The sequence below is a fragment of the Octopus bimaculoides genome, chromosome 4, assembly GCF_046866305.1.
Source record: "Octopus bimaculoides isolate indiv1 chromosome 4, ASM4686630v1, whole genome shotgun sequence".
NCBI classification, from domain to species: Eukaryota; Metazoa; Mollusca; class Cephalopoda; order Octopoda; family Octopodidae; genus Octopus; species Octopus bimaculoides.
This window is the reverse complement of record NC_142931.1, coordinates 10,446,158-10,462,023: the sequence shown is the minus strand read 5'-3', so window position 1 is coordinate 10,462,023 and position 15,866 is coordinate 10,446,158. Positions and strand designations below refer to the sequence as shown.

General features: G+C 37.6%; 1 protein-coding gene across 5 annotated transcripts in view; it reads left to right on the top strand.

Annotated features, from left to right (window-relative positions):
• Positions 1–14,287: 14,287 nt before the first annotated feature.
• LOC106875048 (dual specificity protein phosphatase 3) overlaps positions 14,288–15,866 on the top strand; it is an 85,573-nt gene continuing 83,994 nt past the window's right edge. For 2 of the 5 annotated variants that reach the window (XM_089350228.1, XM_089350229.1), the window contains exon 1: positions 14,318–14,669. In XM_089350228.1, the coding sequence (XP_089206354.1) occupies positions 14,651–14,669 (19 nt within the window). In that variant the 5' untranslated portion in view covers positions 14,318–14,650. Of the gene's footprint in view, positions 14,670–15,866 lie in introns of all 5 variants that reach the window. The other 3 variants (XM_014923009.3, XM_089350226.1, XM_014923010.3) reach the window with 3 other exon arrangements.

Genomic DNA, 15,866 nt, shown 5'->3' with positions numbered 1-15,866 from the left:
TAGTCATGCTGTAGCACCATCCGGAAGAATTTTTTTAGTTGAATGTATTGGCCCCCATAACTTATTTTTTAAAAGCCTGGTGCTTATTCTATCGCTCCCTTTTGCTGAATTGCTAAGTTATAGTGACATAAACACCCCAACACTAGTTGTCATGTTATGACGGGAGGACAAACACAGATGCAAAGACACACAAACACACACATATATATATATATATATATATATATATATATACATATATGTGGTGGGCTTCTTTCAGTTTTCGTCTACCAAATCCATTCACAAGGCTTTAGTGGGCCCGGGGCTATAGAAGACACTTGCCCAAGGTGCCACACAGAGGGGCTGAACCCAGAACCATGTGGTTGGTAAGCAAGCTTCTTAGCACACAGCCGCACCTGAGCCTAATCTTTCTGTTTTTCTCTTTTTTTTTTTCCTCTTCTATAAGATTCTGTAGTCAGGTTCCCATTGTTATGCAGTTCTCGCCTTCGACTATAGCTTTTAATTTTCTGGTCCAGTGAATTGTAGCCTTCATCAACCTTTTCAAGCTGACTTCCACTTGAAACTATACTTCACATCTACCCTACCACGGCCCTGTCTTCAGTCACAGAAATTCAAGCTGAACATCACAGACATCATGTGGAAGGAATTGTAACGGTTAAAGACGCTGCCTTTCCTGAATTCTAAGAACTAATTCTACGTAGGAAAACTAATAATCTTTTGCTGACCGCGAACTAAGGGGAGACAATCAAAATAACTCTTGTAAACTATTTGAGAGTAACCTCCCTTAGCTGAATGTTCCATGGAAATTATGTAAACCTTTTAGTCCTTAAGTGAAGAGTTTCTTATATGTCCACTTCTGTTTATGATTTTTCTTGTTTTTTTTTTTTTGGCTCCTTTGTTGTCCCCCTGCGCCACATTCTATTATTATGGTTTATAGTTTTATAAAAGATTCCTGTTTCTTTTTTTAAAGCTTCAGTTCTACATCTTTTCATGAACAGGAAAACACTATCATCATCATCATCATCATCATCATCGTTTAACGTCTGCTTTCCATGCTAGCATGGGTTGGACGATTTGACTGAGGGTTGGTGCAACCGGATGGCTAGACCAGGCTCCAATCTAATTTGGCAGAGTTTCTACAGCTGGATGCCCTTCCTAACGCCAACCACTCAGAGAGTGTAGTGGGTGCTTTTACGTGTCACCCGCACGAAAACGGCCACGCTCGAAATAGTGTCTTTTATGTGCCACCCGCACAAGAGCCAGTCCAGGGGCACCGGCAACGATCTCACTTGGCTTGCCGGGTCTTCTCACGCCAAATTTTTTTAGCGATCTATCTACCTGTCTGTCGGTCAGTCAGTCAGTCAGTCTGTCTATCTATCTATCTATCTATCTATCTATCTATCTATAGATAGATAGAAAAATAGATAGATAGATAGATAGATAGATAGATAAATAGACAGACAGACAGACAGGTAGATAGATGGATGGATAGATCAATCAGTTTGTCTATTTATCTCATCATCATTCATTAACGTCCGTTATCCATGCTGGCATGAGTTGGACTGCTGATATGTGTGTGTGTGTGTGTGTATGTACGTGCGCGCGATTTGAACAATAAGTATCCGGACTGTTGCTATAGTAACGAAACTAAAGCACACAAAGTGAAACTTCTTGGTGCAGATTGACCTGCATCCAACACCTCTTACATCCAGTTTCCCTCTTGACTCATTTCATTTCACTATTCATGAACCCTATCATTATGTGCCCAATGCAACATATTTTGTTCCTTTAGAATATTTTGCCCCTCCATCGCAATAAATGCCCTTGATTCACTACCATCAACTATCCCAAATCACATTTGCCAACACTGCCCCTGGGGCACCCTTTCCTTTTTACTACTCTTACTGTTCACTTTTCAGTTTTTCTTGCATTTTATTTTGTGTACTGTGCACTTTGGGCTTTCATTACTTCTTTCTTTACTTAATCTATAACTACTTTCTGTCCCCTATTTTGCCCCTTTCTGATGAGCTGTAGTGTCCCAAAGCACTGTACAAAATAAGCACAATATATATATATATATATATATATATATATATATATATTGTGGAGATGCGTGGCTTAGTGGTTAGGGTGTCAGCATCATGATCGTAAGATTGTGGTTTCGATTCCTGGACCGGGCGACGTGTTGTGTCCTTGAGTAAAACACTTCATTTCACATTGCTCCAGTCCACTCAGCTGGCAAAAATGCATAACGTTGCAATGGACCGGCGTCCCGTCCAGCTGGGGAACACATACGCCATTGAAACCGGGAAACCGAGCCGATGAGCCTGGGTAGGCTTTAAAAGGGCACATTTATTATTATTATTATTATATATATATATTATATATTCCCAAGCATCATACAATCTATCCTTCATTTAAACAGAGAGTTTCTCTCTCTCTGTCACCATCAGAAGTAATACAATATTACCTCCTTGAACTTTTTCCTACTCCATGCTTACTCTAGCTATCCACTTTCCACCATAACCCCATCACTGCTGATTATATGACCCTAGTACCACCAGAAGCTATCAGTTACTTCTAGGGAACCCCCTGGATATTCAGAGTAATTCATTATAGTCTCTTATGTATCCCTATATCTCTCTCTCCACTACTCTTACACCTTTCACCTACTTTCTGTCTATTCTCCTTCCTGAGCCACTCCCATGTCTCCTCCCCTCATCCCTCTCCATACAGGTATTTCACATCATATGCAACCCCACCCTTGTTCATCATTCCCTACATTAACCTCCACCTCCACCTATTTACTTCCCTTCTCACCCTCCTCTGAAAGCATCCACACTCTCTCCCCCCTTCTCATGACCTCCTATCTGTATCCTATTTTATGCTCATCTTCTTACTCTTTGAGAGTTTGCTCTAGCACGATGCGAATATCAGTGTTTCAGTGTGTCACACTTTTTCAACTTTACTCCTAGAGGCCATAGCCCAACATATTATACCATTTTGGAATCAGCTCAACTCTGTGAGTAAATCAAAAACATTCTACACTGAATCCAGACCCAGAATCATGAAATTTTGGAGTCCCAAGTTTTCATTAGTGTGACTGTTTTCAGTGATTTTTTTACATGATTTTTTTGCAATGAACTTTTCTGTACAATAACATTTTTTGTAACTTGGAAATAAATTTTGGGAATAATCGAAATTAATTGCAAAATCCAGCGATTATTTTCAGCGATTTTTTTTTTTTTACATGATTTTTTTTGTCACGAATATGTTCATCATTGGAATATGACTCTAGAGGAAGCAACTGCCTGAAATTCTCCAAAACAAGTCAGAGATCTGTTTGCAGATCTTCCTATTTGATGTCAATAGCCTAAAAGCCACATACCTCCTCTATAGCAGGATCACCTGTGCTTGTCACTTTACCATACTTCAGCCTTTCAACACCTGGCATAAAACCACCATCTCCACTTCCCAGATATTTCTTCTTAGTAGCAAGGGGTGGGGGCTTTCCCCCCTTTCTGTTTCGTCTGTTCTTTTCTGTCTTGCAAGTTATATGACAACCTTGCTAGTGCCTTACTCTTTTAATTGTTTCAGTCATTTGGAGCACTGCCTTTAGTCGAGCAAATCGACCCCCAGCACTTATTGTTTGGAAGCTTAGTACTTATTCTATCGGTCTCTTTTGACGAACCTCTAAGTTACAGGGACGTAAACACACCAGCATCAGTTGTCAAGCGATGTTGGGGGGACAAACACAGACACACAAGCACACATACATACATACATATATATATACGGGCTTCTTATATATATATATATATATATATATATATATATATATATATATATATATATATATATATATATAGGCGCAGGAGTGGCTGTGTGGTAAGTAGCTTGCTTTCCAGCCACATGGTTCTGGGTTCAGTCCCACTGCATGGCATCTTGGGCAAGTGTCTTCTACTATAGCCTTGGGCTGACCAAAGCCTTGTGAGTGGATTTGGTAGGCGGAAACTGAAAGAAGCCTGTCATGTGTGTATATATATATATATATATATATATATGCATGTTTGTGTGTCTGTGTTTGTCCCCCCACCATCGCTTGACAAGCGATGCTGGTGTGTTTACGTCCCCATCACTTAGTGGTTCAGCAAGAGAGAACAATAGAATAAGTACTAGGCTTACAAAGAATAAGTCCTGGGGTCAATTTGCTCGACTAAAGGCAGTGCTCCAGCATGGCCGCAGTCAAATGACTGAAACGAATAAAAGAATAAAAGAAATGAATACACACACACACACACACACACACATTTGTACCCCCTATACTATAAATAAAGCTAAAAGCTCATTAAGTTGAATGTAAAGGCACCAGTCCTATCTATTACAATATCCAATCTTCTCTGATGTCCTTCCATTATGTTGCAACATCATAAAACAGCATTAATGGCTTTCAAAACACTTGACTATTCAACTGTTACCAATTATTATTCAATTCCACAGACTTTGCAATTATCTTATATGCATAATAATATCACCAGGATCACCTAGTTTTGCAGGAAAATCAATTGATGTGGTTCTAGGGTGTTGTATTTTGTTTAAATTTTTTTTTATTTTCTGTATAAATTAGAATATCCCATATCATAATCATCTTTTCATCATTTAACATGTTTTCCATGCTTGGACAGCTTGACAGGATCTGGCAAGGCCAAGGTTCACACCAGGTTTCGTAGTCTGTTTCGACATGATTTCTACAGCTGGATGCCTTTCTAAACGCCAACCACTTCACAGAATATGCAGGGCGCTTTTTATGTGATACCATTTCCAGTGCTTAATCATCATCATCATCATCATCATTATCATCATCATCACCATCATCATCATCATCATTATTTTTTGTTTAACGTCTATTTTCCATGCTGGCATGGGTTGGACTGTTTGACTGAGGTCTGGGGAGCCAACGGCTGCTGCACCAGGCTCCAATCTGATCTGGCAAGGTTTCTACAGTTGGATGCCCTTCCTAAAGCCAACCATTATCGATGTGGGCCTGGCATCGATCACGTTCGGATGGTGCTTTTTACATGCCACCAACACAAGAGCCAGTCAGGGGTACTAGCATCAGCCATGATTCGTTGATCTTTTTATGTGCCACCAGCATGGGAGCCAGTCAGGCGGACATGGCATCGACCATGTTCAATAATAATAATAATAATAATAATAATTATAATGGTTTCAAATTTTTCCACAAGGGCAACAATTTTGGGGAAGAGATGAAAGGCAAAGTTGACCTTCGTGGAATAATAATAATAATAATAATAAAAATAATAATAATAATAAAAATAATAATAATAATAATAATAAAAATAATAATAATAATAATAATAATAATAATGCTTTCTAATTGATGTATCAATACCAGCAGATGACAATGTTTCCCTAAAAGAAATGGAGAAATTTTCTAAATACAAAGACCTGGAAATAGAAGTAACTCGAATGTGGAATCTAAAAACAGAAACAATTCCTATCATAGTAGGTGCCTTAGGTAAAATAAAAAAATATTCAGACAAATACATAACAAAAACACCAGGACTTACAAATATATATAACATACAGAAAATTGCGTTACTGGGCACAGCACACATCCTACGCAAAACACTTTCAATACAGTAACCATAAGAGCATCACAGCAAACCACAGCACATACCCAAGGCACACAGAGCTGCACTCGGTAGTGAAGTGAAAGCACGTTATAAAAATAAAACTACTGAACAATAATAATAATAATCGAAAAAGGTAATATGGTAGACAATTACAGGCCGATATCCTGCTTGCCACTTATGTAGAAACTATTGACTGGAATAGTCACAGAGTCAATGTATGGACATCTGGGGGAAAATGGAGTCCTGCCACATGAGCAGAAGGGTTGCAAGTGCAGAGGTACCAAGGATCAACTCCTGGCAGATAAAACTGTACTTGGAGACTTCAAGGGGAGGAAAACTAATGTAAACGTGTCATGGATCAATTATCGTAAGGTGTATGATATGATCCCACATTCTTGGATTATGGAATGTATGAACCTATTTGGTATTGCATCGAATGTTGAGTGATTGCTTGGAAAAAGTATGGCGAAGTGGAGGACGGACCTGACAGAATATGGAAGAGGTTTAGGGACAGTAGAAATTAGGAAGGACATCTTCCAAGGAGACTGCCTATCGCCACTGATCTTTGTACTGTGTTTGATTCTGAGGAAAGCAAAAGCTGGGTAAGTATTCAAAAGCCACCAGCAAAATGTCAACCATTTGTTATTCATGGATGACCTCAAACTTTATGGTAAAGATGAATCCCAAGTCAGTTCCCTCATTGATACGGTGTATACTTTCAGTGCTGATATCCAGAATGAAAATTGGACTGAGAAAGTGTGGTGTGTTAGCCTTGAAGAGAGGCAAAATCAAATGTATGGACGGGCTAACGATACCATCGGGGGTGGGGGTTATGAAGCAGATAGAAAAGATGAGCTATAAGTACTTGGGGATTTTGGAAATGGAGAAATTAATGGAGAAAGAAATGACAGAAAAATTTAAGGTGGGGTACTTGTGCAGACTGAGATTGATCCTTGAGTTGAAATTAAATGGACGGAATAAGATTGAAGCTATCAACACCTGGGCGGTTTCACTCCTTAGATATGGAGCAGAGGTAATTGCATGGACAGTAGACAAACTAAACAGATTAGACAGAAAGACAAGGAAGTTGCTAACAAGATATGGGTCACTCCACCAAAAATGTGACACAGACAGACTATATGGACCAAGAAAAAGAGTGGGAAGAGGCCAGTCAATTATAATGACTACAGTGTTGTAGTGATACATTATTTTATAGACCCCATAAGAATGAAAAAACAAAGCAGGCCTTGGTTGGATTCAAACCCAGAAGATAAAGAGTCATAAGAAATGCCATAAAGCTCTAAGGGTTTTGTCAATCCACAATTCAACATAAATCTCCCAGCTACGGGGTTTTTTGCCTTGCAAGTTAATCAGTGTTGGTGCCACATAAAAAGAACCCAGTGCACTCTGCAGGGTGGTTGCAGTGAGGAAGGAGGGTATCCAGCCATAGAGACAGTACCAAAACAGACAATGAAACCTGGTGCAGGCCCTGGCCTTACCAGCTCTTGTCAGACTCTCCAACCCATACTAGCATGGAAAACGGACGTTAAATGATGGTGATGGTGATGGTGATGATTCAAATAATGAGAGTTTCCATGGGGGTCACTCGGCCTGCTAAATATAGCAACGAAATTTCAATGAAATTACCTTCTGTCATGAAAAACAACAATAATGATAATCTGGGAGATGAGGGACATATTGGAAGAAGCAGTTCTAGATTTGCAATGCTTGAGTAAAGGAGGGGTGGGTATGGCTGAGAAGCCTCTGATTATAGGCCTTCCCAGGGATAATCAAGAGCTGAACAACAACAGCAGCAGTGCCAGCAACAACACTACCTCCACCACCATCACTGCTACCACCACCAACACCCAACTCACTGACATTAAGAACAGAATTCATTAAGATAATAATTTTATGGTTCTTTAACTGAAATCAAAGACTGATAAAAGAGGGGGTTTTTTTTGAAAAATAATTAAAAATGAAACATTTCTTTCAGATGATTAAGTTTCACAATTTAAGTCTAACAAAACTGAATAATCAGATTGAATATTGGTGGTTTCTTCACAATGGCATTTATGTATCACTTTCAGGATGAGAAGATCTTTAGAAAATTGATTATGACAAACTAAAAGAATTGCTAAAGATAGTCAAGTACAACGAGCAGGAAAATAATGAAGGATTCTATGAGCATTTTATATTTGGAATTCTCTCTTCTTTTTCTTGATAAAGGGCATACTGCCTGAAACATTAGACCTCTTTCTTTATTCAGGGTAAATATTTTGTTACCATGTTTTCACCGAAATATATTGTCTTTGTTTCAATTAACTTTGAAAATAATGAAGAACTGAGTAGAATAATTATCATCATGAAGTTGGTACTTGGAATATAAATTAACATGAAAGTTTGATGGAATTTAATTTAGATCTCTTTAAACCAGGGGTGGGGAAACTTTTTAGCCTGGTGGGCAAAAATTTCCAATGAAAAAGGTCCACGGGCAGACCACAAGTTCTAACACTTATATCTGTGTAAGTCTTGTATATATCTATGTATAATTCAATATACATTAATAAAGATAAGTTTAACATATTAAATTAATGCGTAACATCTTCATTAACTCCGCTACTGAATTTAGGATATTTATATCACTTATGAGGTATTCTATGTTTTTCAAAATGAACCTATTCCTCATGTTGGAGAAATTATAACAATCAAGCACTGACCAAATTTAATTTTGAAAAATGACATTATTACCTAAATAACATAATATGTAAATGACATATTTAAACAAATTTATCCTAGCGATAATTCTATCAAAGCTAATTAACCTTAACATTAAAATTTGGTTTTGTTTAGTGAGAAGGACTAAACAGCTTTTTCTTCTTTTTGGAAGTTTAGGAATATCACATGACTTTGAAAAAATTGCTCTTCTAAGTTCGTTACTCAGGTTTTCATCAGTAAATCTGGTACAAAGATGATTTTTTGCATAATTCAATTTGAGAAAAAAAAAAGAAAAAAATGCTCACATTGGTAAGTTGTTGAAAATGGAGATGTGAATTTCAAGACATTTTTATGTAAAGCATGGAATTTCTCTGAATTCATAGATTTGTAGAAGTCCAATAAAGACATTATTATTATATTTCGATTTTATTAGGTTATCTGAGTGCAAATCAATTAATTCTAATTATAAAGAATCCAGAGTCCCTCTCAGGACAAAATATCAAAAAGTGTTTCAAAAACACTTAGTTCAATTTTGTTATCTTGTATTTCTTTGGATCTACTTTCAAATTTATTCAAAAGACTTTCACACTTGTCAGAATATTCCTTTATTGATTCGGGATTTTGTTTGCTCAATTTGGGAAAATGTGTTTTCCTTGGGAAGGTGCTTTTTACATGCCACCGGCACAGGTGTCAGTCAGGCGGCACTGTCATTGGTCACAACTATGATTTCACTTGGTTCGACAGCTCTTCACAAGCACAGCATATCGCCCAATGATTGAAGGGTGCACTTAATGGCCAAATTATGCAACACCGGCATTAGCCAATATATATATATATATATATATATATATATATATATATATAAATTTTAAAAAGAGCTAAAAGATGATCCATTGTAAAAACTTTATTATGACCTATGATCATTTCGATGCAATATCCAGACCAACGTTGATAACATACAATATTTTTACCAAATTTTGGTATAGGTCTATAAATACATATATATATATATATATATATATATATAAGGGCAGAGAGGTGGCAGAAATGTTAGCACACTGGACGAAATGCTTAGTGGTATTTCGTCTGTCTTTACATTCTGAGTCCAGATTCCGCTGAGGTTGACTTTGCATTTCATCCTTTTGGGGGATCAATAAATTAAGTACCAGTTGTGTACTGGGGTCGATCTAACCGACTGGCCCCCTTCCCCAAAATTTTGGGTCTTGTGCCTAGAACAGAAAAGAATATGTATATATATATATATATATATATATATGGTGGCACGTAAAATACACCATTTTGAGCATGGCCGTTGCCAGTACCACCTAACTGGCCTTCGTGCCGGTGGCACGTAAAAGCACCCACTACACTCTCGGAGTGGTTGGTGTTAGGAAGGGCATCCAGCTGTAGAAACTCTACCAGATAAGATTGGAACCTGGTGTAGGCATCTGGTTCGCCAGTCCTCAGTCAAATCATCCAACCCATGCCAGCATGGAAAGCGGACGTTAAATGATGAGGATGACACACACACACAACAGGCTTCCACACAGTCTCCCTCAACCAAATTCTATCATAAGGTATTGGTCAGCCCAGGGCTATAGTAGAAGACACTTGTCCAAGGTGCTGTGCAGTGGGATTGAACCTAAAATTATGTGGTTGCACAACAAGCTTTTTAACTGCACAGCAGTGCCTAAAGAAAATACAAAACAGAAAAAAAAAGACACAAACCAAACAAATAATTAGAAAATTGATTGGACATTTTCCTATTTCTCTTTTCTTTATCTGATATTCTATAATATAGTGACAGAAGATGAAAGGAGAGTTTCTGAATCGCCCCTCCTCAAGTTAGCAACTGAAATCCTTTGAAGCAGCCAGGCAGCATATAAAGGCATTGTCCAGTGCCATTTCAGCCCCGAGTCAGAGATGACCATCCAAGTGGAAGGACCACAGTTGTTAGCTTCAATGGCCATGAATTGAAAAATGTATTTATCGAGTAAACTTAATTGGTTTGATGTACTTTGATGACTTTCATGTTTACAGCCACGCTCCTTTGGTCCACTGCACACTCAGTCATGGGAGACCAAGCGAATGCATTAACTACTGTTGTTGCAAATAAACTCAGTTTCCAAGGAAAAGATGTCATTTATTTGAGATTCATTAGCTCCAGAATACTAGCAACTCTAGGTTTGGACAGGACACAATTATATTACTGACTTTTGTGTCTTGCTAATCTCTTACCATTATGTTTGCAAGCTGGCAGAACCATTAGCACATCAGGCTGCTTAGTGGCATTTCTTCTGTCTTTACTTTCTGAGTTTGAATTCCGCTGAGGGCAACCTTACCTTTTATCCAGGTACGTGCCATCTGTAATTACTCAGGGTAGATAGTTGGCGACATTTATGTAGTAAAACACACACAAAAAAAAAAGCAAAACACAGGCACAATGACTGACAAGAAGGCAGATTTACTTTTGCCTTTATAGCACATAAAGAAAACGTTGTAAGAATGTACGCAGCATGTGTACTGTACTACAGCAGTATTATGTGTAGCTTTAATACTGAAATTGAAAGGCAGGGGCGAATTATGCCTACTTAATCTACAAAAAAGATAAGATATTTTGCATTTTATGTATAGTAATCAGAGTAACTCTTTTACTTGTTTCAGTCATTTGACTGTGGCCATGCTGGAGCACCGCCTTTAGTCAAGCAAATCGACCCTAGGACTTATTCTTTTGTAAGCCTAGTACTTATTCTATCAGTCTCTTTTGCCGAACTGCTAAGTTACGGTGACGTAAACACACCAGCATCGGTTGTCAAGCAATGTTGAGGGGACAAACACAGACACACAAACATATACATATATACGACGGGCTTCTTTCAGTTTCCGTCTACCAAATCCATTCACAAGGCTTTGGTCGGCCCGAGGCTATAGTAGAAGACACTTGCCCAATGTGCCATGCAGTGGGATTGAACCTGGAACCATGTGGTTTGTAAGCAAGCTACTTACCACACAGCCACTCCTACATCTTCATAATTTTATTGCATTAGGTGCATATTCTGCCATAAAAGGAAAATGTTACTATCAATCTATTTTATTCAGGGTAGGCACTGCCTACCTTGCCTACCCAGGTGGCACATCCCTGCTTTCATCCTTTTGAAGTCGAATAAAATACATACCAGTTGAGTACTGAGGTCAATGTAATCAACTAGATGACCCCTCTAAAATTTCAGGCCTTGTGCCTATAATAGAAAGGATTGTCTGCAAGACAAGTAAAATCTGTAGTTATCTTTTGTAAGCCTAGTACTTATTCTATCGGTCTATTTTGCCGAACCGCTAAGTTGCAGGGATGTAAACACACCAGCATCGGTTATCAAGACACTTGCACCACACAGAGTCACATATTTGGGAACCTAAACAAATAGCAAAGAAAATGCACAATTCTTTAAAGTTGAAGACATCCCCCAAAACTGATGAGACGAAAGCATCAACACAGAACCTTGATTGCGGAGACTTAGTAGAGAAAATTCATCGTGTATCGTATTGGTAGGTATCTGTGGTTCTGAACCAGGGGTTATATAACCCTTTTGGGGTCCACGTAAGATTTTGTTGTTAGAATTTATGCCCAATAAACTGGTTATATACTTCTACACTGCACAAAATATTTTAAACAATTTTTAATACAATTTCTAATAATATTTAATTATGAGAATAGGATTTTTTAAACACTGAATGGCTCTGAGGGTCTGTGCAAGTAAAACAGAAATCAAAGGGATCCATATGAAAAAAAAAAAAAATGGTTGAGAACCACTTCAATAAACAAACCATCTGCCCTCTCACAAGCAATGTTACCATGATCTCTGATTCACATTCAGCACAAGAAGGGACTCATGTACCAACCAACCCCATCTAATTGATGATTCAGATAGGGTTAACCAGTGATAAAGACAGAGGGAAGATAGAAAGTAAGGCGAGGAGAAATCATGGGCCAAATGAAATTTCAGACTTCCATATCTTACAGGTAAGTTGGTTTACAGTTAAGACCCCCATATCTTACAGGTAAGATATTCTGAGTCCAGACTAGATCAAACGAACTATGTTGGTAATGGAGGGGGAAAAAAACAATCCGGTACCAAGGAGTTTAAGACAGGTATCTAATTGGTATTAAAGGTTGGAGTGTGAGGGACGTTATTTCAAAACAGGAAGGAAGCCTGGGGCAGTTCAGCTGTCAGGTGTGACAATGAAAATATTTTGTTATAGATTAAAGGAGATAAGGTCACGGAAGTAAGGGAACCCTTACTTATTTACTGATAAGCAAACCACAGCACACGGAGATCAGAATCGAATCCCTGGATCCGCGGTGACCGGTAATAAAATCACAGGGAAAAAGTCACGGTAAAAATGACAATATTTTTGGTTAGGAAAAAAAGTCACAATTTATGGGATCCAGACAAAAGCCCCGTGACTTTTTTTTTTTTACCTGGATTCGGATCCACGAAGCCCCTGGCAGCTTCCTAGTGTACTCATCCCTTAAGGCAGCATTGCACCTAGAGTAACATTGCCAAAAAATTACAAGCTATTCTGTAACTTCGCTAATTCCAAGCAAGGAAAGTAGGACCTTCACCCCAAGGGGTTTCCTTGTTTCACCTGTACTCCCAAAATTCAGACGAAATTTTATGGTTTCGGTTTTAAAAAATTCAGACGGAAAGGTATTCCAAGTTTTGTGAGTGAAAAAGCACAGTGAGAAACTATATGACAGCTCGTCTAATAGACTGTATCTTTAATTCGATGGAACTGCTTCGTCATTCTGTGCCAAAGCTGATTCTAAATGAGGATTCAGTTAAGGGAAAAGTCAGTCGCTTTCACTATAATTAAGTAGGTAGTTCTATTGACTGAACCGTTAGATTATTCATCCGTATCTTATCGTACAGAAATTTATTTAATTTCAAACGACTCTTCATTTGTTTTATCAATCAATTAATTAATTCAGTTAGTTAATTACGCCTGAACTCTCCTAGGAGGGAATATTACGCGGGAAACAACTCCTGTTAGTCTCAGCAACATTGAACCTCATTCACCACAACAGTTCTATGCAAAACAGTTCGATATTCTTAATAGTAAATAATCGCAATAACGAGGATAAAAATAATTGTTTCTTTTCTTGGTCACAGAAGCCCTTCGTATTCGGCACAAAACATTTTATATAAAATAATCATATAGATGTGCAGAGAATGTACATATGTAATTAACAGGAAAAAAGGGGTGAGGAGAAAAAGAGAGTACAACGTAATAGAGGGTGAAAAAAATAATATCGATATAAAAAATGATGATAATAAACAAGAGATACATATATATAACAGCAGATGCTGAAAGAGGAGCCAGTTTCTAGATTAATATCAATAAAATCAGCTGTCAGCCTATATATATATATATATATATATATATATATATATATATATATATATATATATGTATGTATACAAGCAATGCTACTGTGACTACGTTTTGCGTAAAAGTTGAGTGTTATGTAGATAACGAAGTGGTATCTAAGAGTAATACTTGTTGCTTCGTTTGGTTCCAACATTGCTGTGTCTGAAAGAAAACAGATACGAGTGAGATGGAGAGAAAGAGAGGACTAGAGATAAGAAACAAGTAAGAGAAAGAGAGCACTACAGATGGGAGAGTGAAAGGAAAAGGGGAGGAAGAGGACTATAGTTGAGAAAGAGGCGAGAGAGGAGGAGCAAGGCAGTGAACTATAGTTGAGGGACAAGAGAGAAAGAAAGAGGAGTATAGTCGAAGAAGAGCGGGTTAAAGAAAGGGGAGAAAGAAACCTATGGTTTACGAAGAAGGAAGAGAGGGAGAGAGAAAGACAAATAAACGATAGTTGAGGAAGGAGCAAGAGAGAGAGGTAGAGAGAGATAGAAAGAGGAAGTAAAAAACAGAATATAGATGAAGATGAGGTGCAAGAGAAAAGAGAGAGAGAGAGAGAACTGTAATTGAAAGAGGGCTGAGAGAGAAAAAGGAAGAGACAGAGGAGTATAGTTGAAGAAGAAGCGCGAGAGAGCGAGAGAGATTATAGTTGAGGAGGAAGAAAGAGAAGAGAGAGAGAGAGAGAGAGTGGAGTTGAATAAGTGAGAAGGAGAGAGAAACTACTTGTTGATACAATAATTAAGCAGCCGTGAAAGAAGCGCCTGCTTCTTTTGTTTTCCCTTTTTGCCCTCGTGCTGTTGACGTGTTTAAAATAGATATTTCGTAATTCACTCAGTTTGGCACTGTGTATGGGACAGATCTTGCCAGGTAAGAATTTCAAATCCACTTAGAAAATCACGGAAAAGAAGTACATAATTCTTTAGTTTTAATAATGATTTTTTTCTCCTCCCCCACCACATTTTTTTCTCTTACTTTCTCCTGCTTTTCGTTGCCACTTTTCCACCCAGCAAAATGTTTATACTAACTGTAACACCTGTACATTCTTCCCTCCAACAATTACGTAACCCCTGCTCTTTTCCTCGCTCTCTCTTCCTCTCTCCTCTCCTCATAGGTGTTTATTTTTGAAACATTCCACACGAAGCTTTGGTAATCCCGAAGTATAACGTACCGTTTTCACTTTCACAAAGTAGCTTTCCTTTCAGTCCTGCAAAGAAATGAATGAAACCAATAATAATTATTATTTTAAACGAACAAATATTATATTGTTATAACAATAATAATTTTAAACAAAGAGTAGAAGCATTATCTGCGTATAAGCCAATGCTCAATCACTGCCCATATCTATAATTTGCAGCAAATCAAAGTCTTTTTACATTATGGTATACCAGATTAGTGAAACGAATAAATAATTATCGAACACATTTTTAATAACTATAGCAAAAAAGAACTGCTAAATAGTTGATACTTCCCCTCCCCAAGCATAGTGAAAATTGTTTTTGCGAAAGAGAAACGGTACTCTAAACTCCAACATTACCGTAAGCTTTTTTTCCTTGCTACTCATTTTGTGTTTTTCGTAGCAAATACCAGTGTTTTTCTTGTATATCTTTTGTTTACTAGTCTGTTCTCTTTTCCTATTTATTCTCCACCGACCGTCCTTGGCGTCGGGGTATTTTGTATAATTTTATTGTTAATACTATTATTGTTGTTTCGCAAAAGAAAGGCGAAGAGAATATGCGCGCACGCGTGTGTGTGTAGGAGACAGAGAGAACATGCATATCTGAAAGAAATGCATAAATTATGCAATGAAAATACATCTTTGTACAAAGTACCAAAGTCTTAGTTCCAAAGCGTGCGCGTATACACGCGCATATATATTGTGCCTATATATGTATATTTGTGCATGCATATATATGTATCTACATGTAGGTACTTATTTGTATATATGTGCATATATATATACTTATATATATATATATGTATATGTATATTTGTATATATATATATGTATATTTGTATATATATATATGTATATGTATATTTGTATATATATATATGTATATGTAT